A 24,586-nucleotide genomic window follows, 5' to 3' on the forward strand; every position below is an offset into this window, starting at 1 on the left:
TGGTTTCCCAGAGCACTTTGCTAAAGTAAATAAATGCAGACGCTCCACATTAAATCACATTCATGGGAAAATGCATGTTCGGGTCCAAATCAGGAACCACACCCTAGGTGAGGGACTTTTGGAATTAGTAGCTTTCATTGGGACTCCTGAGGACCTAGACCTCACTTGATCACCACATATGTGCTTTTCATTTCCCTCCCTCCTCCCCTCCACCCTAGCCCTTTCCAAATGAAACTGTTATAAAGGTGAGAGAGGAGGCAAACCTGATCATGAATTATTTAAAATCTGTAGTAAATCAGTACAAAAAGCACTGTCAATACATTCATGAATGAAAATCCAACTACATGCATACGTTTTGGTGTGCTTTATTTTTGACAGAATGGTACCATCTGAAAGGAGACTGCGTAAGCGCCCTTTACTCTTTTGAAGGCTTGGCTGTGCCTTGCTGTGTAGGAAAAAAGCAAAATAAGCAAGCAGTGCTGGAGACCACCTCGTTTCCTTACCCACACTGACAGAGAGGCACCGTCTCAGAATGCTTTGTATGGATGGAGAGGATCATATGCACATTAAGCACAGAGAGACCTCGGCCACACGCCTCCCTAGCCTGGTCCTCCGGCAGCCACTCGCATGCACTTTGCTAAAGTGTGACTGATTCATCGCCTACACTGTGTCTTTTACCAGCGAACACCTTCTCATTCCAGAATGGAAAACAAACTAGGAATTAAGCACATCCGATATTGATACTTTATTTCCGTAAGTCACCAAGAAGAGATTTAAATATATTTATTCTTATGTGACTCTTAATAAAACACTTTCAAAACATTCTGTACATTTCAAGCCACTCTGACCGCATTACATTTCTATAAACGTGATTGGCTGGGATGAGGTGCCAAGATGTCTGTACAAAGATGTACAATATGTACAGTCACTGCTAGTACAGGCTGTGCAGAGCAGAGTCTAGGACACTAATTCATGCCAAGGCTTAGAAAACATTTCAACAAATAAGACTAAAGCTTGAGGCTGCCTTGTGATTTTTTCCCTTGGGCAAATGATTACTTTATACACAAATGTATGTATACGTCATACAGAAAGGATAGTCTGACTCCCCTGCTCAGCCAGCACCATGCAGCTGACCGGATGCATCACAGGGCTGCGCTCCTCCGCCCTCCTCACGCTGCCATCTGCCACTCTCACGACCGCCTCGTCATGGAGCTGCCGCTGCTGCCACCTTTGGCTGAACCACAGGAACACTAGGAGACTTAAACTTCGGAAGATAAAGGCCAAACTTGTTTTCAATGCCAGCGAAAGTGGCTGTGGCGAGTCTGTATCCGCCGATGTGGTCAGGGTTGGCAGGAGGAAGTTCTGCGATGCGTGACTTAGGTGTGGGTTCTGAGCCAGAGGGTTTGCTGTTGGCAGGAAAAAGCCCAGAGTTAGTGCGCTCCGACGGCGAGGGCAGCCCAACCCGTCAACACTCAGCCCGACCCGTGTGCCACAAAGAGGCGTGCTTGTCTTGACCGCTGCCATCCATCCCTGCTGCCCTATGATTCAGAGCTGCTGTGAAAGCAACACATTCATATATTTGATCTGGAGGAGACGTTTATGAGATATATATGGAGAGACAGATATATAGATATATACTTATACATATATGTGCGTATATACATATGTAAATATATGTGCTTAGACATGTATAAGCAGACTAGACACAGAAAAAAGGGGGGATCAGGAGGAAGCACATTCTTTTTAAAGTACCATTATGGATCTTTTTTCTTTTCTCCCAATTTTCCAAATTTTCTGTAGTAAGCATACAGGAAATTAATCATTAAAGCATATATTTTCCTTTTATCCTGACACAAGAGTTAACTTTTTCAAATAGTAGGCTCCTAAAAGTTATCACTGAAAGGGAAGAGAAACAGATTTACTTTTTACTTTCACAGAATATGGAAGCAGAGAAAATCCTGAATGTTAACCGCACAGTGTAAGAAAGGTCACTGTTCTCTTTTTTCGTATGGGTTCTTCATAGATCAACTGCTAACTTCCTGCTTAGCTTTTGAGCAGGAGAGGGGTTCCCAGGTTTATGAGGACTGGAAATGGTATTTGGTCTTCTGCTGAAAAGCTACCAATTGCTAGCTTTGGGTACCACTTCACCACCACGCAAATTAAACAAGTAATTCCTCTTTTCTCCAGCGTAAGCTATGAGTGCAAACTTCATGCAGCCTCGTCCTGACCTACACGCTGCCAACGGCTGTATCCACGGGCAGAACCTTTATGAAACTATGAATGTGGAGTGAATAGTAGAGGACGGTAAACAATGAAACATCAGAGGTGCAAAGGTGCTTGGATCTTTGAAAGAAAATTCACCAGAGAATTACCCACGCATGTTTACATTACTTCTGGGGAAAAGATCATGTAATAAAATTCACATAATATATGGACTAATTCCATAAAACTCAGTATTTTCTTATAATAAAAGTTATTCACATAACATTTTAATTTGCTGCCTCCCTAAATGTTCACCAAAAAGTTGCTTAATATGTATAATATATAATAGTTGTGTATTGTATCATTCTTTCTGGGTCTTAATCTCATTAACACTGAAGTTTTTAAGTGACTATTTCAAAAGCATTGAAGGATTCTGTCTTTTTAGTTTTCTAAGAGTCCCAAAAATGCCTTTGTAATCACAATAAGCATTTTTTCTGGTCTTGGTGATTTCTTTCTAAAAGAATTGAGCAGCTGCACTTACAGGCCTCCAAAATCAATGTAAAACCACCGCTGGAGAAGTTCATAGGTGACCAACGTGACACCAAACTGGGGTGAAGATCGAAACACTCGAGCTGAAAGAGACAGGTGGCATGGGGTTGTTTTAAAACCAGGATGACGACGGCACAGACCGCCAGCGAGTCTCAGGGGCCAGACGCTAAGGCTGGCCGGCCGTTCCTGTGTCCCGGCCCTCACCTGCAGTCCCTTTCCAAAACGCCGAGGGCCCTTCTTCCCGGAGGATCTTCCTGAAACAGTCAATGACACCACTGTATGTTGTCTGGCCGGCACGAGCAGCCACTTGCAGTCTTGTCTTGATGACATCAGCAGGGGTCACCAGAGAAGCAGCAGGCACACCTTGCAGGAGAGACACAGCACTTTATGAAGAACAGCGATACTGTGAACAGCTAAGAGTAGGATCTGCAACTTAACCACCTGAGGGGAAGCAAAGCTCCAGAGCTGATGTCTAGGCGCTAATGGAAAAAAAGGTCTCAGAGTCGCCTACTACCTGCTTCAGTACGATCAACAAAATCATTTTGTTTTCTTTCTGAATGAAGAAAATCACTATGCATTGCATGAATCTGAGGGGGAAATGCAGCAATGTCAATATAATTCTAAGTGGTCTCTTTCAGTTTTAATTATTTTGCCTGCTTTTTTCTTCCTTAATAAGATGTACTATCATACATAAATATAAAAGGATAATGTCAATTTAATAAGCTGCTGAATGTATCTGGCATCAAACTGTAGTGGTTTTTTATTGGTTTGATTCTTGTCAACCACCCCACAGGAGGTGAGTATCAGTCCTAATGACCACTCACCTGATGGAAGGGCTAACTTGTGAGTGCACCGTGACTCCTTTCAGACAGCTTACATGACAGAAGTCATTACACTGGGGCGTAAGGAGGCCGAGCAACCGGCTAAGGAACCGTGATCATCAAAAGGTCTTTTCATCCAGGCTCTGGGCCTGAGCTCCCTGGGGTCATGCTGAGATTGATCATCAGAAGATGGATTTCACAACTACTCCTCTCCCTCACCAACCAAAATGGGGCAAAAAGCAGCAACACAACCTTCCCCAGGGGATGAATTCAATTTGGCCTAAATACCACTGTCTCAGCCCTAGGCAGAGGGAAGTGATGGTCTGGTGGGGGCTCTGTTAAGATGATGCAAATTCCTCCCCTCTCAACAGCCCAGCACCCAATTCAAACAAAACTAGGAAACCTGCCCACCTTTAGAGAAAGGACTCAATATCCTAGCGCTGGCCAGCAGAGCTTTACCCTAAAAGTTACTCCTCTCTCATTCTGAGAACATATCAAATGTCCTCAAGAAGTTGGTACTGGGGGCTGGGGATTTAGCTCAGTGGCATAAGCGCCTGCCTTGCAAGTAGACAGTCGTGAGTTCGATCCCTGGTACCGATAAAAAATGAAAAAAACCAAAAAAAAAAAAAAAGTTGGTACTGACTTGGAAAGTGTTCGCTTGTTCTGTCAACCACTGACAGAATACCTACCTATGACTAAACTGCTCCTCTCTGGTTTTAGTTTTCATTTTTTTGGTGACTGGAAAGCACAAGGAAAATGGTGGTTCCCATTTAAAACAGGAAAACTGGCTGAGTACCAGAGAAACAGGATGGCTAAACACTCAAAGATGTGACTGAGTACATAACTTTACTGGCTTTACCAAAATGACAAATGCCAAAGGACAAGGGATTTTCAGGATCCCAAGTAAGGGCTTAAAGCTCTCCAAAGGAGGTTTTTTTTTTTTTTTTTTTTAATTTTCAAATGACCCTCTATCATCGCATGCAGGAACAGCAGCACATCCACTTAACCTGCTCAGAACCAAGGGTTCCTTGCATACCCCACGCACTACAGTCCAGAGGGGCGGAGGGGTCTTGCTGTTCAGCCAAAGTCATCAGCAGAGAACAAAGCCAGCCAGTAAGAGCCAAACAGGTACATAAACCCAGCCGGTCAGAGCCATGCTGAGCTCTGTAACTGTAATGCTTCATTCCCAGCTGTGAGAAACAAGGACACCTGGTTCACCCTACTCAGCTCTTTCCTGACTCGAGGCTACACCTGTGAGACCATAAAGAAGCATCTTAGTACTTTCCTGTATTTGCTAGGCTCCTGTCTCAGATGGAATCTCTTCTGTGCCTCATCTGGTATCCTAGACTAGATAAAGATTTTTCGCTCATTCCACTAACACATGGAGCTCCTTGTATTGCTATGTTGGCTACACAGGGAAGACAAGGATGAACAGAGTGAAACAGAACGGGCCCCCAAGCACTGTTCGCCTGCACAGAGAGAAAACCTAAGTAAACACAATGTTAAGATGCAGAGAGATGAGAATCAAGTTCGGCATGACTTGCTTATTTGGTCTGTAGGGCTACCATAGGAAGAACAGAGACAGCCTCATGAAGAAAGCTCAGCTCTGAGCCGAATCATGCAGACTCCAATGCAGAGAAACTGCAGGGAAATGCTAGACCTGTGTGTCAGCATGATGCATATAACAAAGCAACTGATTTGATGAGAACTTTTCCCCATAATGCGGAGCGTGGCTACACTGAAGGTTGCAGGGGCACAGGAGACTAAGAAACATGCTAATGATGAAAGCCCAATTTAGATGGAACCCAAATTTGGCTCCAAGTTGCAAAGCCGCATTAAGCTGTTTATCCACATTATGCAAATGTAATTAACTCTCATCAGAATTACAGCACATCCCACAAAGGAGAAAAAGCAATCATATTTAACTAAGTCAGATACAAACAATAACTCTTTCAAAAATAAAGGGAAAAAGTATCAGGAGGAGGATTCTTTTAGTTTAAAAAAAAAATTCTGCAGTTACCTGCCATAGCTCCAGCTGCAAGGAGATTTATACCTCCCACGTGTCCATTTTCATCAGCGAGCAGTAGTTTGCAGTGAGCATAAACAGGAAAATAGATTGCGGAGAAGGGAATGTCTCGGAGGAAACACGCTTTGGCACCCTGTCACACAGTGAGGAAATAGTGCAAAACAGTGTGAAAACAGTGTGTAAACAGTGTGAATGCCCAAATGAGATCCAAGGTGCTGTCAGTAACAAGCCTGAGGTGTCCCTCCCACAGCACTGGAACTGATGCAGAAGGGAAATGGATGTGGGGGAGCCCAGCGGGGCACAGAGAAACATGTATGACCCACCTTTGCAGAAAGGAGCTGGGTCTTAGATCCTAGAGCCCTAGACTTAGTAATTAGGCAGCCAATTTCCTAGCATTTCTCTTTGAGATTCAGAATTTTTTTAAAAAATCAATTTTTGTTGTCAGAGTATGAGCTCTACCCTGTTACATTTTTAATTGTGTACGATATTAACCAGAAGTACAGGGCTCTTTAGCAGATTTCCACAGATGATTAACACTGCATACCTGAAAATATAGTCATTGAACTAGATTCAGTTTTTAATGTTAATAAAAATTTCAATTCTTAAGCCTTCAGGATTTTGTAGGACAGCTGAGGGAATCAGAGGAGAGATTAGACTTCAGATCCCAAAATTAACAGCAGTCATATAAAGACAGCCTCTAAAATTATCAAATTGTCAAACTCAGTCTGTATCAGTGTAGAGCCTCTGCAGTGCCAGGAAGAAGCAATGGGGGCAGAGGGTAACTATTCTAGGAAAGGGGGGAAGAAGCCACAAAGGCATGGCGGTGCATGCCTGTACTCCCTGCTACATGGGAGGGGCGCTGAAGGATGGGGAGCTCGAGGCCAAATTGGGCAACATGGCAAGACCTCGTCCCAAAGCAGAAAACAACCCCTACACCACTAGGCATAGACGTGTGCACCCACACGCACACAAATCCCTCTTCCTTGTTTGCAGGTCCTAAATAGCAAAGGATTGGGGGAAACTCAAACACTTCAGCAGATTTCCACAGGAGTCAAAAACCACCTAGGGAAGAAACAACTTTGCTTGCTGCCATGTCTGAAGTCACAGTGAACGCCTTCCCCGGCCCTGTCAGCAGCTCATGGTGCTGCACTGCCCAGGGCTTTCCCAAGCCAGGCAAATACTGGAGCCTGGCATTTGGTTTACTGGGGCACCATTCTTAGAAGGCAAGAAAAAAAGTCTAAAACATCTAAAGGAAAAGAAAGAAACACTGTGTGTAAATTCAGCTCTCAAAGAGAATTCAAGAAATAATGGAAATGGGGGGGGGGTGTGCGCACAAAACTCTCCAGAGATGTGCTCGGCTGTCTGCTGGTCTCCAGAGGGCCCAACAGCTGTGTGACTCTAATCTGGAGAATTTCTAATTTCTAACTTGCAGATACAGAAGCAAATTTACACATTTCTGCAGGGATGGATCTATAAATAAATCAAATGCTCTGGGAAACACAGTTAGTTGCCTATAGTGGTTAAATTTATGTATTCTCCCTTATACCAGGCAAAGGAAAGGCAAGAAATGCCCTTCCTTGTTTAAGAAAAATAATAGCTTCTGCTCCATTACATCTGATCTGTAATGATGGGAGTAAGCAGACCTGCAGGGAAGGAATCTATTGACTGGCATTTTGCTACAGTACAGTACACTGTTGTTGTTCTTGTTAATGGAATTCATTATCAACAAATCCTACCACTTAACTTCTTAAAGACCTGAAGCCTACCAAACTCTGCTACTGTTTTACTGTAGTCAAATTATTAAGACAAAGGGAAGCTCCCACTGGGAAGATAACAATAGAGATATTTACACTCAAAATAAACCACTACGCTCTGTGGACAGGTTTAGGGCTTCAGAACACCAAAAAAAAATTCTCAAACCTATCAAATGGAAGCCTGTGACCTGAGACTGAAAGTCTGCAGCTTCAGAAAAACTGAAGATGGCAAAAGGCGAACCTGGTTTTGGACCCTAATCCCCTTAGCAGAAGTGTCTTCTCTTCTAATTTTTGTCTGATTTTCTATCCATGGATACCTGTGGGACAAGGTTGCCTTTCTAACTGGGAGCAGGGGAAAGAGTCTGGTTTCTGCATCCATTCACATTAGTTCTGGTACACTCTGAGATGGCCCAAGGGGGTCCACCCACCTTATACAGACCGAAAAGCCCCAAGTCCCGAAGCACGTTCAGCGCACTGACTCTGGGTCCGGTGGTGATCTCTCCAGCCACCTGCAGGCGGATCTTCACTATCTCCAGTGGGTTGGTAAAGATGACCTGGGAGCCTCCAGCCTACAGGCAAGGGAGGAGAGACGGGCAATTTCCACAACAGAGCCGGACGGCAGTGTAAATGAGAATAACCCAGCAAAGCCTCCATTCTTACCATCCTCACTCCTCCCTTTTCACAGAGGAATGAGGGTCCTACACTCTGGCTGATGCTGGCGGGCTCCCAAAGTTTGTCTCAGGTCAGTCCATGGCTGGGCTTATTTCTATTTGAAATGTCAAGATTGTTTCTCAGACCGGTCTTTCCAGGATCACCCCAAGCATATTCAAAACAACAAAACTAATAAACCCAATGTGGAAAACAAAAGTGAAGCCAGATGTGGCTGGCAGTGGGGTGCTCCCACAAGAAGTGGGACAAGGAGGGGAGGAGATTGGTATCTTTTACGCCCTGGAGCTAAACTTCAGATCTGCATTGTTCCTGTACACCCCACTAACCTCACAGAGGTGCCTTCAGCCAGAGGGAGCCAATTCTGCCCAGTTCACATCCTAAAATATATGAGCTGGAGCCCAACTCCAGACAGTTTAACACAAAAGAAGGGAGTTTAGAAAGGAAAATTTCAGTATCCTTTTAAGACAAAACTAGAAATATTCTAGAGGGCAGCTCTGGGAAGCGGAACAGCTAGTTAACCATGCGTACAACACACTCAGATCAAAACCACATTCCATGTTCTCTAGTGATGAGTGACAGAAATTTCAATTTCAATAATCAGACTGTATTTGCATCTGAAACCTGCCTACTAGGAGAAAAAAAAAAAAAGAATGTTTAACATAACTGCTACCAACTCCTTTTTGGTTTCTGTAAGACCACGTATGTGTATGTGTGACCATGGATATTTAAAAGTAAAAATAAAATATATATTGTCTCCTTTCATAAAATGAAAAAAGTCTCATTTGTACATTTTCATCTTAAACTGTGACTGCTTACATTATAACAGAACTATATTCACACAGTATCCATAACCACATAACCATAATTACAGAATCATAACTGCAATGCATGTCCCATGGGAAATGGGAAACGTGGGCCTTGCTGTGGCCTTGTAATTCCCTAGGTATCGAGATGCTACCGACCACACCCCCAGAATTCTCCAGCCACATTCAGTGGCATTTCAGTGCCCGACCTTTGCCTGCATTCCTACACTGATCTAAAACGCACGGCCTTCTAAGACCCATTTCCAAAGGGTAGCAGTGTGGCTCGGCCCATCTTCCAAGCCAACGTGGGACCACAAAGTCCCAACTACTGGGGTGCCAATCGTGACCCCTGATTCCTTTCAACCTCCACAGAGACTGACAGACACTAGATTCCCTTCCTCTTCAGGGCAGCTCAATGCCCTGCATTCCCCAGGGCCCTAATCCTCTTTCTGGCCAAGAGGCAGGGAGGCTGAGCGATTTGCCATCTTCCCGGCTCCCATCCTGCCTTTCCTCTTTCTCCCCTCCTCTCTCGGCTTCCTGCAACTCACACAGGTCCCCCAATGACGTACTGACCCAATTTTACATGTTGATTTGCCTGCATTTCCTTCTGTCTTAATCTGCTGCACTGCAGGCAGAAGGGAGCGTTTCAGTGTTTCAGCCTAAGCAAACAATACTTCCAAAAGGATTGCTGGGTAAAAATTATGTTACAACGATAATCCAAATAACTGTTCCTGTAGCTAGTATTAAAGATCAAACCAATTGAAAAAGTTTACAACTTCTTTGAAATCTCTTGTTTAAATAATGGTTGCAAAGACCACCTTTGGGAAAATGTGCTTTATATTCTAAACTAAAGATTAAAAAGAAGAAAAAATAGAGTTGATTTTTATTATAATCTCCCAAATTTGCCTCCACCAGACAGTGTCAGTCCCTGGGTGCCAACTGTTAATTGTGAATATTATGTTTAAACACATTCAAAGTTCTTTCATGTTTTTACTCATTAGTAAACTAAAACATCCTGCAGAGGGGGAACACTCCAATCTGAATGCCACCCCCAATCCTACAGCTCCCTCCCCATCTCTCTTCTCTCATACATAGGCTTTTTGGGAAATAACTGCCAGTTTATGAGATCTTACTCATTTAACAATTCCTCAGATTTTTTTCTGAGTCATAAAATAACAGGCTGTCTAAAACTCCACTGAAACAGAACAACTGAGGAAAAGAGATGACTACATTTTAAGAAGTATTCACACTCATAGCTGTATGCTTTGAAAGTCAGTTACCAAGCATACACAGTAAGTCCCAACAATGCACTCAACAGACCCACAAAACTAAATGATGTACGTTTACAAACATGTGCATTCTAGGAAGGAAGTGTGGAAACAATGCCACTAATGTAGTGAGATGCACGTCTGTGAGTTTGTTTCACACCTATGCAAGCTACCATATTTAAAGGAGCAAAACTAATAATTATCTGCATAGTTTATGCTTAAAAATACTATTTTAAAAATCTTACAGTAGATACTATTTTAAAAATCTTACAACAGATCTAAGAACATGTGAGCAAATATTATCCAGGAACATTGAATTATTTTAAGAAAGATGAAGATTACTATTGAATTTGTCTAAAACTTTGGATGTTTGAAAATTTAAGGGAAAGGACACATGGCAAATGTCACTGACCTTTTGTAAACCTGTGGTTGACCACTATCTCATACATATTAAACTGGGGACAAAGGGGGGGGGGATGAAATCTGAAATTAGTTCAATTACACTGGTAAAAATTCTAGCAACATAGAACAAAGATCATATTACCATACCCTTTGATTGTTTCCTCTCTAAAGAAAAAATTCAGGAAAATAGTTCTTCTATTCTAAGGCCCTGCTGATTATAAGCAATACCATTAATATAATACCAGTTTTCTAAGGGGGGGAAAACTGTTTACAGTAAATATAATCATTTAATATATAGAATTTCATAAATGTTAGTTCAAAGAAAATTACAGTATCTTATTTGTACAAATATGCCAGTTGCTAATTCTTTTTTTTTTTTGGTACCGAAGATCAAATTCATGACCTCACATTTGCCAGGCAGGTGCTTATGCCACTGAGCTAAATCCCCAGCCCCAATTTTTAGGTTTCTTTTTTTTTTCTTTTGGTACCAGGGATCGAACTCCTGACCTTGCACTTGCCAAGCAAGCATTTAAGCCACTGAGCTAAATTCCTGGCCCCTCCATTTTCTTGCTTATAGCAAGAAAATTAAACAGAAAAATTCAACTGCCCAATAAGAAAACAGTTAAGGAAAAATAATTATATGATCTTAATAAACAATGTCATTTATGGTAATAAAATGCCAAATTACATAAATAATATAAAATATGAGCTATTAGGGGCTGGAAGTTTAGCTCAGCAGCATAAGCACCTGCCTTGCAAGCAGGCAGTCGTGAGTTCGATCCCTGGTACCGATAAAAAGGAAAAAGACAAAAAAAAAAATATATATATATATATGAGCTATTACCCACCACAAATATGTCAAAATACCTGTTTATCAAAAGATTAAACATTGTTACGTCCTAGGAACAGTAACCGAATAGCTGCGAGAAAGCACTCTCACAGCACGGCCTCTTGTTACCTTTTGCATTCTGAATCACGAGAATGCCTTAACTACTCATCCACAACAGAAAAGAAACAGAACCAGTCTTAGAAAGAATGGCTTCTTTGTAGCCGAGGTCCTCTTTCACACATTCTCTCCCATGGAAATTGAGAATCTTTTATATTATAAATGTACCTTTTAAACTAGCTCACACTAGTTATCTGTGGATTCAAAACTTTCAAAAGTTTATGGCTATATGAACATTAAAAAAACCCAACTCATATGTAACTAGTGATTTGAAATAATAAACATTAAGATGTATAAAATTTTAAAATGAACCAGACACAATGACACAGATTTAAACGGCATTGCCTAATTCGATAACTTGCTGCTTCTGGTGCCGACTTTAGACAACATACTTTGGTGAAGCACACTTTGGTGAACTTTTTCTGCCACCAAATCACCAAAATTAGCTTCTAACCTCCTAATCACTATGTTTCCTTCATCAAATTTGCTGCTTATTTTTCTTAAAGAGATGCAAGCACTAATATTAAAACAAGCTAGATACTTTTATTTTTCAGTATTGTCTTTTTGTGGCTGCAGAAATGAACATGAAAGACATAAAAGTGAACAAATTCCCACCGGGAGTAAGAGCTACCCAAATGCAACAGGAGTGGAAAGAATACAAAAACTTCCATGGGGCACATAATTTTTATGGGAAAATAAACCAACTAAAGTTGATGGGAAAAGGATACTATGTCGTGAGGTCAGCAGGTCTCCAGTGTGCCCCAGGCTGAGGCTACACACAGGATTGAGCCTGTCCAACCTTCTGTCCTCTCATCAGACCCCGAGGGCAGGATCTACCAGGAGGCTGGGGGTTGGCCCTGTTGTGCCAAGTGCCCTGTGGATTTCTTTCGTTGATCTGCTGTCTCCTACCATTTGGAGCTATTTCTCTCCAGCCACACCAGCTCTTTCAATAGGTGTATAAAATACATACATTTAAAATAATCAGACAAATCAACAAAAGCCACACAGAATTAGTCATCACTAGGACTAAGAGACAGTGACTGTCTTACCGAAGTTCAATCAATCATTCTTAGATACTTTCATAAAGCCAGAGAGCAAACTAGTCCTTTCTAAAATAGTCTTAAAATAGTGACCGTTTAAAAGCAACAAATTGCAATATGTTTCTTGTTGGTGGTTACATACACCAGAATGTTATGATATCAAACTATAAATACTTATAGCTAGAGTAAGGAAGTGCTATGATCCAAACACTGGTGTGCTTCCAAAATTCATGTTTGAAATCATTACTTACCAATGTGACAGCATTAAGAGGTAGGGGTTTTGGGTAGAGACTAAGTCCTGAGGGTTTGTCTTGCTCGCATGAATGAGAGTAGAGCCCTTCTGGAAGAGACTAAAGAGGGCTGCCTTGTCCCTCCATGTGAGGAGCTGGTAATAAAGCACCATCTTGGAGCAGAGAGCAAGCCTTCACCACACTGAATCCACTGGCACCTTCATCTTGGACTTTACAGAATTAGGGGTGGTAGTTACTGCTGTTTATTAGTTACTCAGTCTAAGCAGACTTGTTATAGCACATTGATGGGCTAAGGTAAGAAGAACCAAGATCCCTGTGGACCTATCTGACATAAACATAGGACTTTTTAACTTACACACATATGGTGCGAACACCCTGATTCCTGGAGATGGGAGGCAGAGGAGCTGCCTCCAAACAGCTCTTCAAAGATGTCCAAGATCAGCTTCAAAGGAAGGCACAGAGATTTCTTTAGCTAGGGAGCTGGTCAGCTAAAGATCTTGCCCCCAAGGATCAGCAAATACTCCAATTGAAGAACTTTGCTTCTTGTTGCTTCCATAGGATACAACAGATGGGTAAATTCAAGGGAAGAAGCATGGAAGAAGAATGGGAAGAGTGTGGGTTTGGAAGCCTGCTGACTGAGACTGCCACAAACCAACCCCAATTTGAAAACTAGGATCCCACAAATACCACCTGTATCCCACAGAGCTTTTGAGAACTAACATGAGAGCACCGTGTAGACTGTGAACTCAAGGCACCAAGGAAGGGAAGAGTTCCTTAGGATCGTGTTCACATGGGCCTGAGGACGCTCACCTGCAACACAAGCGATCACCTCAGCCCTTTGCTGAGCAATAAACTAATTTGCGGTTTTATGACTTCTGTCTGCTAAGAAGTAAACACACTCTGAAAGAGATCATGCGGTCTGTCAGGAAAGACATAACTGACCTGTGATTAGAGTTTGACAATAAAATAACAGGTACTTAGACCGACAAAATATGTACTTTAGAAAGTACATATAGTTTGGTTTTACTCTCTTCCAAAAAAGTAATAAGAACCGTGGGAGCAATGAAACCCAAAATGTGTAATAGTCATGGTACAAAAGAGAGGAAAAGAAAGTACTCTAAACTATATAACTGCATGTATATTTAAGTGTATAAGATAGAAAATGATATCACAGAGTTTTATTGGATCAATGAACAGAACTGTTTGCAGTATCATTGATGGAATGTCCACTTTACAAGCTTTAATTTTGTGACTTGAACAATTATTTCTAAGATGACAATATGTAATCCATTAACTAGTGATTTCCTACTGTTCATTTTTTTTTCTGTAAATCTGTATAACTTGTACCCTTTCCCTGCTTTTTTTTTCTTTTCTCCTTAAATAAAATTAAAAATAAAAAAAATAAAAAAAAAAAAATTAAAAAAAAAAAAAAAAAAAAAAGAAAGTACATATAGGTCAATGCACTTAGACATCCAAAACTTTCTACTTTGGTATTTAGAAGCATTCCCACGTAAGTTACAGGATATAACCAAGAAACTACATAATTGACTTTTTACCCACAAGCACCATGAAGAAAATAAACAAATGACACATTGGGGAAAATATTCATTACACATGTATGACAATGTGGGACTTCCTATAAGTCAATAATAAATATGGAAGGTCTAAAAAAAGAAAGAATACTAGGTAAAAGACTTAAAGAGTTATTTCACAAAAAAAGATATATGACTAACAAACACATGAAAGAATATTCAACATCTTTGGGCATCAGGAAAAAGCAAATTAAAACCATAATAACCTGCCTTTCATCCTCACTAACTGCCTAATATCCAAAGATGAGAACTTTAATATCAGTGAAGATGTGAAATAACTGGAATATCTGTAAAATAGCCCATCCGATTATAAAAGTTGGTAGTTTCTTTTTTCTTTTCGGTAGTTTAAATTGAAAACATCTACCCTATTCTATCTTACTCACCCAAGAAAAATAAAAATGTACACTGATAAAAAGATTTATACAAGAATGTTTACAGCAACCTTATTAATAACAGACAAAATGTGGAAACAACCCGAATGTCCACCAGGAGACAAATGGATAAGCAAATTGTGGCAGATTTATACAACTAAGCAAAATTAAGAAACCAAAAGCTGACCTCCCCCTCTACACAACAAAAGGATGAATCTCTGAAAACAGTACGTTAAACAAAAGGGGACACGGGGAAGAATATACTTTGGATGTTGCAAATAATGAAACAACATTGTGACAGGACTCAGAGCCATAGTGTCCTAGAGGTGGGAAAAGGAATACATGGATTTTCTGGAAGGAAAAGGTCTTCATCTCATCTTGGGTGGTGCTTAAATGCACAATCTATTTATATTCCTATTCCCATGTATACTCCTTACTCTTATTTCTAAGGTGGATGTTCCGTTGTGACTTCCCCCTTCTCTAAGAGAGAGCTGCTTACATTTTCAATCAGGAAAGTCAAAGGCAATAAAACTGCCCCAGGGGAGGGCACACAAATGTGCTCGTGTACATGTGTTGTAGAAGAGTATGCACGCATGGTACACATGTACAGTACAGGAAAACATAGAAGGAAATACATCGAATCCTAGCAATGAAAAATGAAACAGTCTTGTGATGATATTTCTGCTCAAAGTAAAAAATCCCTCAAAAACCAAGGCTAAAAACTGGTGTTAAAAGATCAAAAACCTAAAACTATAAAACTCTTAAAAGAAAACCAAGGCATAATGCTGTGATCTTGCATTAGGCGATGACTTCTTATACATGATAGCAAAAGCATAAGCGATGAAAGAAAAAAAAAATAGACCAACTGGATTACATTGAAATTAAAGTCCAATTTTTCAAAAGATGCCATCAAGAAAGTGAAAAATATCTGCAAATAACATACCTAAGAGGGAACGTGTATCTAGAATATATAAAGAACACCTTATAACTCAATAACAAAAGATACCCCAATTTAAAAATGGGCAAAGATTCTGAACAGATGCTATACTGAGGTGGACACACAGTGGGCAATGTGCACATGAAAAGGTGCTCCACGTTGTCAGGTGTTAGACCACAAGAAGATCCCACAGTTCATGCACTCTGGACAGTAGCTATAATATAAAGACAGACAACAGCAAACGTCAGCAAGGATTGCAGACATCAAAACACACATACACAGCCAGTATAAAGAGGCTGCAGTATTTGGGAAAATTTGACAGTTCCTTAAAATGCTAATTAGAACCTTATGGAGAACCTATCTCTAGACAGAGCCTTTATACAAAGGTCCTGGGTTCAATTCTCAGTACCAATCAATTAATCCAGTAGCTCCTTTATAATTGCCATATAACCCACCAACCACTCCATTCATATTCAAATGAAAACATGTGTCCATGCAAAACCTCATATACCAAAATTCACAGCAACACTATTTCTAACAGATGAAAACTGGAAACAACTCAATAAATGGATAAACAAAATGTGGTATACCCATAGGATGAGTAATAAATAAATAAATACTGACACAAGCTATAATACAGTGGAATCTTGAAAACAGGCTAGTGAAACAGGTTGACACAAAAGGCTACATGTCTTGTTATTTATATTAAATATGCAGAATAGGCCAATCTACAAACAGAAGGTGTAGTACTAGTTATACAGCACTTGGGAGTGAGGTGGAAAGATTGGGAGTGATAGCTCTAGGCTCTCAGGTTCTTATTGTGGTGCTGAAAATGTTCTAAAATCATTTGTGGTGATGGCTGCATAACTCTTTGAATTACACTGAAAACCACTGAATTGTTTGTGCATGTTAAATGGGGGAACTGTATAATATATAAATTATATACCAATAAAGCTGGGGCTGGGGGGGGGTTGTTCTAAGGTTGTGGGTATAGCTCAGTAATAAGGCACATGCTTAGCATGCACAAAGCCCTGGTTCAATTCCCAATACCACCACAACAAAAATTTATTTTAAAACTTTGTCTAAAACATAGCAGGCATTCAATAAATGAAAGAATGCATAAATGAAATTATAAATAAATGAATAGACAAATCAAATGTGAAAGAATATAAATTTGGAGGCGGCAGCAGCAGTTTGAATTTCAACTTTGGCGTTTACTATGGATGTTTTAATCAACCCTAGTTAGGAATACTAGCAAGATGACCCCTATAAAATATTTAGCCCACTAGGAAAAGTCCCCACTGCTCATTAACAATCCAGCAGATTAGAATATATTAAAAACAAAAATCAGTGTCAATGACAATAATACTTTAGTTGATTAGGGTGGTAAGTGTATGTGTACCCCTTTTATTATTACTCTTTGTATCTATAAGCATATTCTTTTGCATGTTATCACTTATCTTTAGAAATTGATCATGGGACTGGGACATGCAGCTCAGTAGTAAAGTATATGCTTAGTATGAGTGAGGCCACAGGTTCAATCCAGAGGAAGGAAAGGAAAAGAAGAGAGGGGGGAAAAAAGGAAGGGAGGAAAGGAGAGAGAGAGAGAGAGAGAGAGAGAGAGAGAGAGAGAGGTCATAAAATAAAATAAACATCAATGAAAAATATATAACACAAGAGGACCAGAGATTTTCACTGCTCAGCCACCTCGAGATGCAGTCAGCACACATCACTTTCCTACCAGTCAGCACAGTCATTTTCATGGCATTAGGATTTCCCTCCCGTCTCTTAAGCAGAAAGTCAAAACCTAAGTCTTTGGGAATCCTTCTGCTGGGAAAAATCTCTAACTCAGTCGAGTCACCTCTTCCTAACTGTCCAGGTACAGCTGTGTTACTGGGTAATGTTTTTGGAAGAGCTCTTCTCACTGACAGCACAGGGTAAGCACACGGGGCGCTGCACGCTGCACCTCACCACTGCCTCGGGCGGCAATGACTCTCAGGATCAGCCTGGTGGGCAGCTACTCTGCCAGCGCTTCCCTGGTAGCATTCAAGAAACAGAACACATGCATTTCACAAGGTCAGGATATCCTGTAGAGACTCATCTTTTTTTGTCTAAGACTTCATTTTCTCTGTTGAAATTATCAACTTTTGGGAAAACTAGTGGCTTATGCTTTACCAATCACTTACACTGTATGTAGAATGACTGAATTGGTCAGAAGAAACTGCATTAATTATACATTTTCTTCCCTCTCTAAATAAAGAGATTAAAGTGGAAAGCAGGAAGATATTCAAGGTGAAGGACTGCAGACAACCTAATCATTCTCATGCTGTCCATTTCCAGCTAGACAATCAATCAAAGCTTCCAGAAATGAGTCATGATTAAGAAAGATACTTAGTGCCAGCACAACCCTCAAGGCACTCCAGGCTTCAATAGAAATTCTCAAAGTTCACATCTATTCACAGGGCCCGCACCCAAGGAGAACAAAGGAACCAAATATCTAATTATGGCCGAACCATGTAGGTCGCAATGTCAGACACAGCCAAAAGCCTCTGGACATCACACATTCCAACAGAAATCATTAGCTATACGGAATGGAAAGCGCATAATTTAGGTTTCTGGTAAATATGTGCATTGCTGTGGTAAAAATGAACTGGGAAGTCTTTTAACCAAATGGAAGCAAAAAGCACTGAGAAATGAGGAACAATTTTAGTGCTTTCATCCCACCTAAGCAAGAGGCTTATTCTTGTCCACTGTTTATCCTCCATGCAAAAAGAAATTCAGCCAGAGAGGCATCCTTTCTGAGAATGTGTGCACAGACACACACACGTACATGTTCAGACGTGCGCGTGAACACCCGCACACCAACCCACCACTTCCATAAGGAGTCTGGCTGCAGAGGGGGAAGACTTAAGTACATGCCAGGCTGACAAATCACATCAAGAAGAAGCTGGAGGAACCTGTCTCTGGGACCCCAGGGCCATCTTCTCTGAATTAAAACTTTTAAGGTCACTGACCTCATCACCTTCAGCTCCTTAAGCAACTGAGGTTTTAACCAAAACTCAGAAGTTATTAACATTTCCTGAAACAAAATGAACTAAAAAATCTCAAGCAAACCACACTGAAGACAATACCACAAACAAAACAAGCTGAGCTACAGACTTAGATGCAGGAATTGTTCTAAATTCAATGTGATGCTTCAGTTTACAGACAAAAGCATTTGTGCTCTAAGTAAATATACTCTGAATCTTGGCTTCAGAATTTTTATCAATAGCTGTGATATAGTTATAGTTGTCTGTCACACACTCCAGTCCTAAAGAAGGAATATTATAATCAGACCCGTGCTAGAGCTGAAGTATGAGTCCAATTAATAAATCATCTCATGCTTAAAATTCCAACTAATATGAACATGTTGTATTTTCTGTGTTGCTTAAGAAGAGTAAGAATTAGGATTTACAAAAGTCTGGAAAGTAATGCTTCAAAAGCTTCTAAAAGAGTTGATGAAAATAGTATTTCCTTTTTAATCTTCAAAACCAGTTATATTATACAACGACATTTTTAAGAATCATTCCATATGTGAAAACTTGCTTAGATTGCTCAAGGCCAAGGGAAATGCTAATCTTGTATCGTATCTAAAGTGCAAAAAGGTAAGAGGGATATATATATATACACAATATATATAATTTTTTACAAGAAATAGTCAGGGTTAATACTTACACAACCTCCAGCAAGAATCTCTGCTGGAAGTGGAATAGAGCCATCGCTTCTGATAAATTTATCTCGGACAAAATCATTAACCTAGTTAGAAAGACAGCATCAGTTAACTAGAATTCCCAATCATTTCCTCTCCTGGTACATTGCTGCTTTTTGAAGTCAGCAGAATATCTGTCTTAGGATAACAATTATCCAAGGTTTACACATAAATGTAAAGTTTTTGACTGGGCATGATGGAGCCTACCTCTAATCCCAGCTACTCAACAGACTGAAACAGGAAAAACATAATATCAAGGCAAGAGTTAGTGAAATTCTGTCTCAAAAGAAAACTTCAAAAGGCCTGGGAATGTAGCTCAGTGGTAGAACACTTGCCTAGCATTTTTAGGGGCCTGGATTCAAAGGGGAAGAAAGGAAGGGGAGAAAAGTTTTACAAGTGCCTTAGAGGCATGCCAGTCTCAATAGCATCAATTTTAAGTTTTTGGCTTAATCTAAATAAATGACACAAATTCAGTAAGAAAGAAACTTACAGTCAGTTTAATGGCCTTTTCTGGAGCAACTCCAATGAGCTGTGGTATCAGACCTATATAAAGAGGGAAAATCATCAGCAACGAGATATACTAAATATAACACACAAGTCCTGCAAGGAAATATTTTCCTCATATTACCTACCCATCAAACATTTCTAGCTTTTAATTAAAATGGGGTAAAACTGACGATACTAGTAACATAGAGTAGCTCAGTTAATACAGAATATCAATTCTCATAATTTTCTCTCCAGAAAAAACCAGCATTCATTTAAATCATTTTTTAAAAAGCCACAATTGCCAAGAAAAATGCAGCTTTTAGTATCATTTAATGAGTATCTTCTATAAGCAAAACATATGCCTGTTATATTTTTATTTACTAATACATGTCAAGCTTAAGACATTTAAAAAGAACTTCCTTAAAATAAGCTATTATTCTTAAGAAGCTAAAATTTCCGGGCTACAGAGAAAGAAAAAAATAATAATATAAGCAATTCAACATCTGTAAATATTCATATTCATTGGGCTCAGCTCTCTAAAGCACACAGCTTATATAAATTGTTAGCATACACTTTTTTGCATACTTTTAAAAAGGATGCTAACAATAAACATTTTATATCCTTTAAATTGTCCAGCCAAGGGGGAGTTATTGTGTTTGAATGCTTGCTTACTGCTGATCTTAAGCCTACTTTGAGGATACTGCTGAGTGATTTTCCATGAGTTGAGAGCCAGCAAATAATCATACACAGGGGCTACTGTCAGTCAAACTGAATTATCAGTGACAAACACAAACCCACACACACCTTCATGGATAGCGGAAATGATTTAAAAGAATAAATCAGCAGATGGCAGTCTTAACTGCCTCACCCTATTTTTAATCTAACTCGCATACAGCCATGGCAGCATGTGTATTTGTTTTACAACTTGCTTCACTAAAGCTCGTGGAATTTTAATAAAGTAATGATTTATGTCATTTTATCATTGTTGCCTACAAAGAAATTTAGCTAATCTGTCAACAATTTTGTCAGTCATCTGACAGAATAATGGACCAGTTCTAAGCAATATATGACAATCTCAATAATCATAGTGCTCACATATGGAACTCCTACAATCCTCTCCCTAACACAAAAATCTCTCATTTAAAGGATTGATTTTATCAGCTCACGTCATGAGTAAAGCCAACAGTCCCCCCTACTTGCCATACCTCACCCATTTAATCAGCATGACATCTCCCCTAGGTGCCCAGAAGATTAGACTATGTATCGTTTATTTAGGTTTATCCATTTGAGAAGACTAAACTATTAAACTATCTATTACATATCTAAGTTTCTTCTAATAGAAGACATTCTCTTTGTAATTTACAAAGTATACCAAGAAAAAGAAAGATTATTACTGAACAACACAATATTAGCGATGTCAACAAACCCCCTACTAAATAAAAATCTAGATAGGCAGGGTTTCGCCAGTTTAAAGTAAGGCTTCACGTGGGCAGCTCTGTATTCAGGTCAATGTGCATCTCTTCCCACAGAGTACAGACTGTACAACTGGAATTTAAGGAGCAAAAAATTTTGAGCAAAATTAATTAACTTTCAGAGCAGGGTTTTTGAGCCTAGTTTGATTCCAAAATGACTTTCTCATTCCACATATAATGAAAATGAATACTGTTATGGCCCTGGCTGTCACATGTAAGTGTAGCAGAGTTAGGACACTTGAGTATCTGAACGTAATGCTCAATGTGGTATTTTTTCTCCATGAGCATAAAGCTTTGCTTGGGCCCAGTCTTCCCTTTCCTAAGAAGAGGTTCTACGCAGAACAGTTTAACAGAGCTCAGAAATGAGGTAGAGATTAATAAGCCTCTGTGTGCAAAAAAAAATAAGTATAATAAATTATATAAATGCCCTGGACTTGAGCAGGTTGAGTGTTTTTAAAGAATTCCAAGTGGCGCCCCAAGGGATTAAAAAATTAATCTCCCCCGCAAAGGAACCCTAAATTCTAATGTGAAGACATGTCCATGAAGGTTACTCGCTTTCTAAAGAGAACAAGTTCCTGCAAAGCCAACAGGACTGGGGAGAAGGCTGTGCGGAACAGCAGGCTCGGTATAGGGTTGGTGATGACGGTCTCTGCAAAAGAAAATGTTCTCTGCTTTACTGGGTGCCTCTGAGCAAATGGGAACGAGAGGGAGCCCAAGGTGTTTCTTTTATTTTGTTTTAAACTTCAGGTGACTCACTGGAAATGATTCATAAACAGTTTTCTTGGAAGGGACCAAAAAAAAAAAAAAAAATCCCAGAGTTCTTCCAGCTGAAACAAGTGTAGAGAATAAACACCTTTAAGGAGCTGCCTGGCTTCTATTTCACAGATAAAAGCGCCACTGCTCCTCCCTAATTCTTTCAGAAAAGAAGCTCTCTGTGTCTCAGCTCCTGGCCTTGCATTACACCTGCAGGCATGTGCTTCAGTTTGCAAGAGTATGCTGACACTGACTCACATGGGGACAAATGCTGGATTCAGATTCCAAGAAACACGAAAGACAGGAAGAAGAAATGAAGACCCCGTGTGCACACTAACCTTGCGGGTCACCAGGGAAAATGAGCAAAGAGAAAACACAGAAATAGCTCTAGTCTGGGCCAGCAGGTTACACATTGGTTTGCACACTGAGTTAGAATCTGCTGCTGGTGAAATAAAATCGTTAACCTTAGCAGCTGAGGTCTGCGTACTCACCCCGATAGAGTCCAAAGAAGCCCTCGTAACGCAGGACTTTCTTAAAACAGTCAAAGCTGTTTTTGTACATCAGCTCCCCGACAACAGAGCCCGTGCCCCGCTGGTTTTGCATCCGGGTCTTCACCAGATCGATGGGATACACCGCTGTGGCCCCCACAGCTACGAACAGAACAGTTTTAAGGCTTTCAAGTAAACAATTAAGTGAAGCATCCACAGGATAATAAATCTTATCTCAGAAGGTGAGACCACAAGACGCAATATTTACGCTCACAGACAGGACTGTATTTTTCCTTTTTCTTACACAGCCAAAGGATGAAACCACAAGAGCCCACAGGCAAAGAACACCTGTGAACAATGCTCTTCTATACCTCAGGTTCATCCGTTAAAAAATGGATCATCACCAACACTGCAGTCAATATTCAACTTCCTATAATGACAACATGAAGCCATCACATTCCTTTTGTTTTGTTTCGTTTTGTTTGTAACAAGTCAAACTCATGACCTCAAGCTTGCTAGGCAGGCGCGTTGCCACTGAGCTAAATCCCCATCTCTAACCTTCTTTTATTCTTTCCATTAATGACTAATTTATTTTGCCAGTTACTTCTTACTAACTAGAAAATGGTCACATCTGCTAAGTGGCTGTAATTTTAAAATTTAGTTCACTAAAGCACTTCTGTTGCAACCATCGTATTAGAAACAAAGTTCCATACAATCCTATTCCTACATATAGAATTTCATTTTTCAAAACATTAAGGCTATGGATTTTTGTTTTTTGAGACAAGGTCTTGCTATGTAGTTCAGGCTGTTCTTGAACTCACTATGTGGCCCAGGCTGGCCTCAAACTTGTGACAATCCTCCTGCCTCAGCCTTCTGAGTGCTGGGATTACAGACAAGATTAAGCCGATACAGATGCCTTAGGCTATGTTTTAGAGTTTCTCAGGGTTGGATATATTTATTATTTGAACCAGAGTATTACATTTTTTAACTACTGAAAACTGAAACACACTTGGCGGCTTCTAAAACTGAGAATGAAAGGAAAAAAAAGAAAATACAAATCTCATCAGTTCAGCCTTGTTCTGAAAAAAATCATACACATTTTAATCACACCTGCTAGGTTCTTTTCAACAAACCAATTTCTGATTCTACACATTTCCTTAAACAGTGTCTCAAATTTCTGCTGGGAACAGGCAGGGAGAGGGCTTCAGTAAATAAATTACAAGTCTCGATATTCTGAAATGAATGAAAGAGAGGAAAAAGCAAAGCCAAACCAAGATCACTTTGAGATGTGGCTTTACTTCATGAGGTTCTGTGATTTGTCCCCAAGTGTTGATTTCCCTTATGCCTCTGAACTCGTTGTTTTAATGCGGGCCTTAACTGATATCACTCAGGTGAGCAGTTCTGCATCCCAGACTTTGACACATTACAGAGGTTTTATCCTGAAGACAGACTGGAGCCAGAGGGGCCACAGCCATGCTATGACAAGTCCTCTGATCACAGCTAAGAATAAAGAGTGCTGCACAAAGCCCTGCCGCCACGACCCCTAGGAAAAATGCGTTGTACCTCTGCTGATCTGCCCGGTCTAGTCAGATAACATCACCTAACATAGCCGGAAACACAGAGAAACTGTCACTCACCTCCAGCAATGGAGCCCAGAGTAAATCTGTAAGCAGACTCGGCAATCTGGAGCCAGATGGGTCGACCAAACCCATGAAATTGCTACGAGGAAGAAGAAAATACACTTGAGGAAACCAGATAGTTGATGGAAAAGTCCACAGTTTGGCTATTTTGATATAAGAAAATAAAATCTAAAAGTTATATTGTTAATGATGTAAAATCTTTCCTTCTGAAAGAAAGGAACAGGGTTTTCAAAAATGGAAGCAATGTTTTTGCAAAATAACCCTATTATTTGCATTTTACAGCCATATGCAGCAAAATAAACAGTAAATTTTTTTTTCTGATTTTTCATAAGCCTATTAATGCCTCATTTCCTGGCTAATGTGAGGGA

General features: G+C 40.1%; 1 protein-coding gene across 3 annotated transcripts in view; it reads right to left on the reverse strand.

Annotated features, from left to right (window-relative positions):
• Positions 1-349: 349 nt before the first annotated feature.
• The window catches only part of Slc25a12 (solute carrier family 25 member 12), an 89,553-nt gene continuing 65,316 nt past the window's right edge, over positions 350-24,586 (reverse strand). For all 3 annotated transcript variants that reach the window (XM_003478539.4, XM_063259273.1, XM_023561084.2), the window contains 9 exons: positions 24,216-24,297; positions 22,582-22,740; positions 19,870-19,922; positions 19,346-19,426; positions 7,781-7,921; positions 5,593-5,731; positions 2,956-3,114; positions 2,744-2,834; positions 350-1,406 (listed from right to left, as the gene is read on the reverse strand). In XM_003478539.4, the coding sequence (XP_003478587.2) occupies positions 1,205-1,406; positions 2,744-2,834; positions 2,956-3,114; positions 5,593-5,731; positions 7,781-7,921; positions 19,346-19,426; positions 19,870-19,922; positions 22,582-22,740; positions 24,216-24,297 (1,107 nt within the window). In that variant the 3' untranslated portion in view covers positions 350-1,204. The remainder of the gene's footprint in view (positions 1,407-2,743; positions 2,835-2,955; positions 3,115-5,592; positions 5,732-7,780; positions 7,922-19,345; positions 19,427-19,869; positions 19,923-22,581; positions 22,741-24,215; positions 24,298-24,586) is intronic.

The sequence above is a fragment of the Cavia porcellus genome, unplaced genomic scaffold (genome assembly GCF_034190915.1).
Source record: "Cavia porcellus strain 051 isolate PalLab524CR breed Dunkin Hartley unplaced genomic scaffold, mCavPor4.1 scaffold_12, whole genome shotgun sequence".
Classification (NCBI taxonomy): Eukaryota; Metazoa; Chordata; class Mammalia; order Rodentia; family Caviidae; genus Cavia; species Cavia porcellus.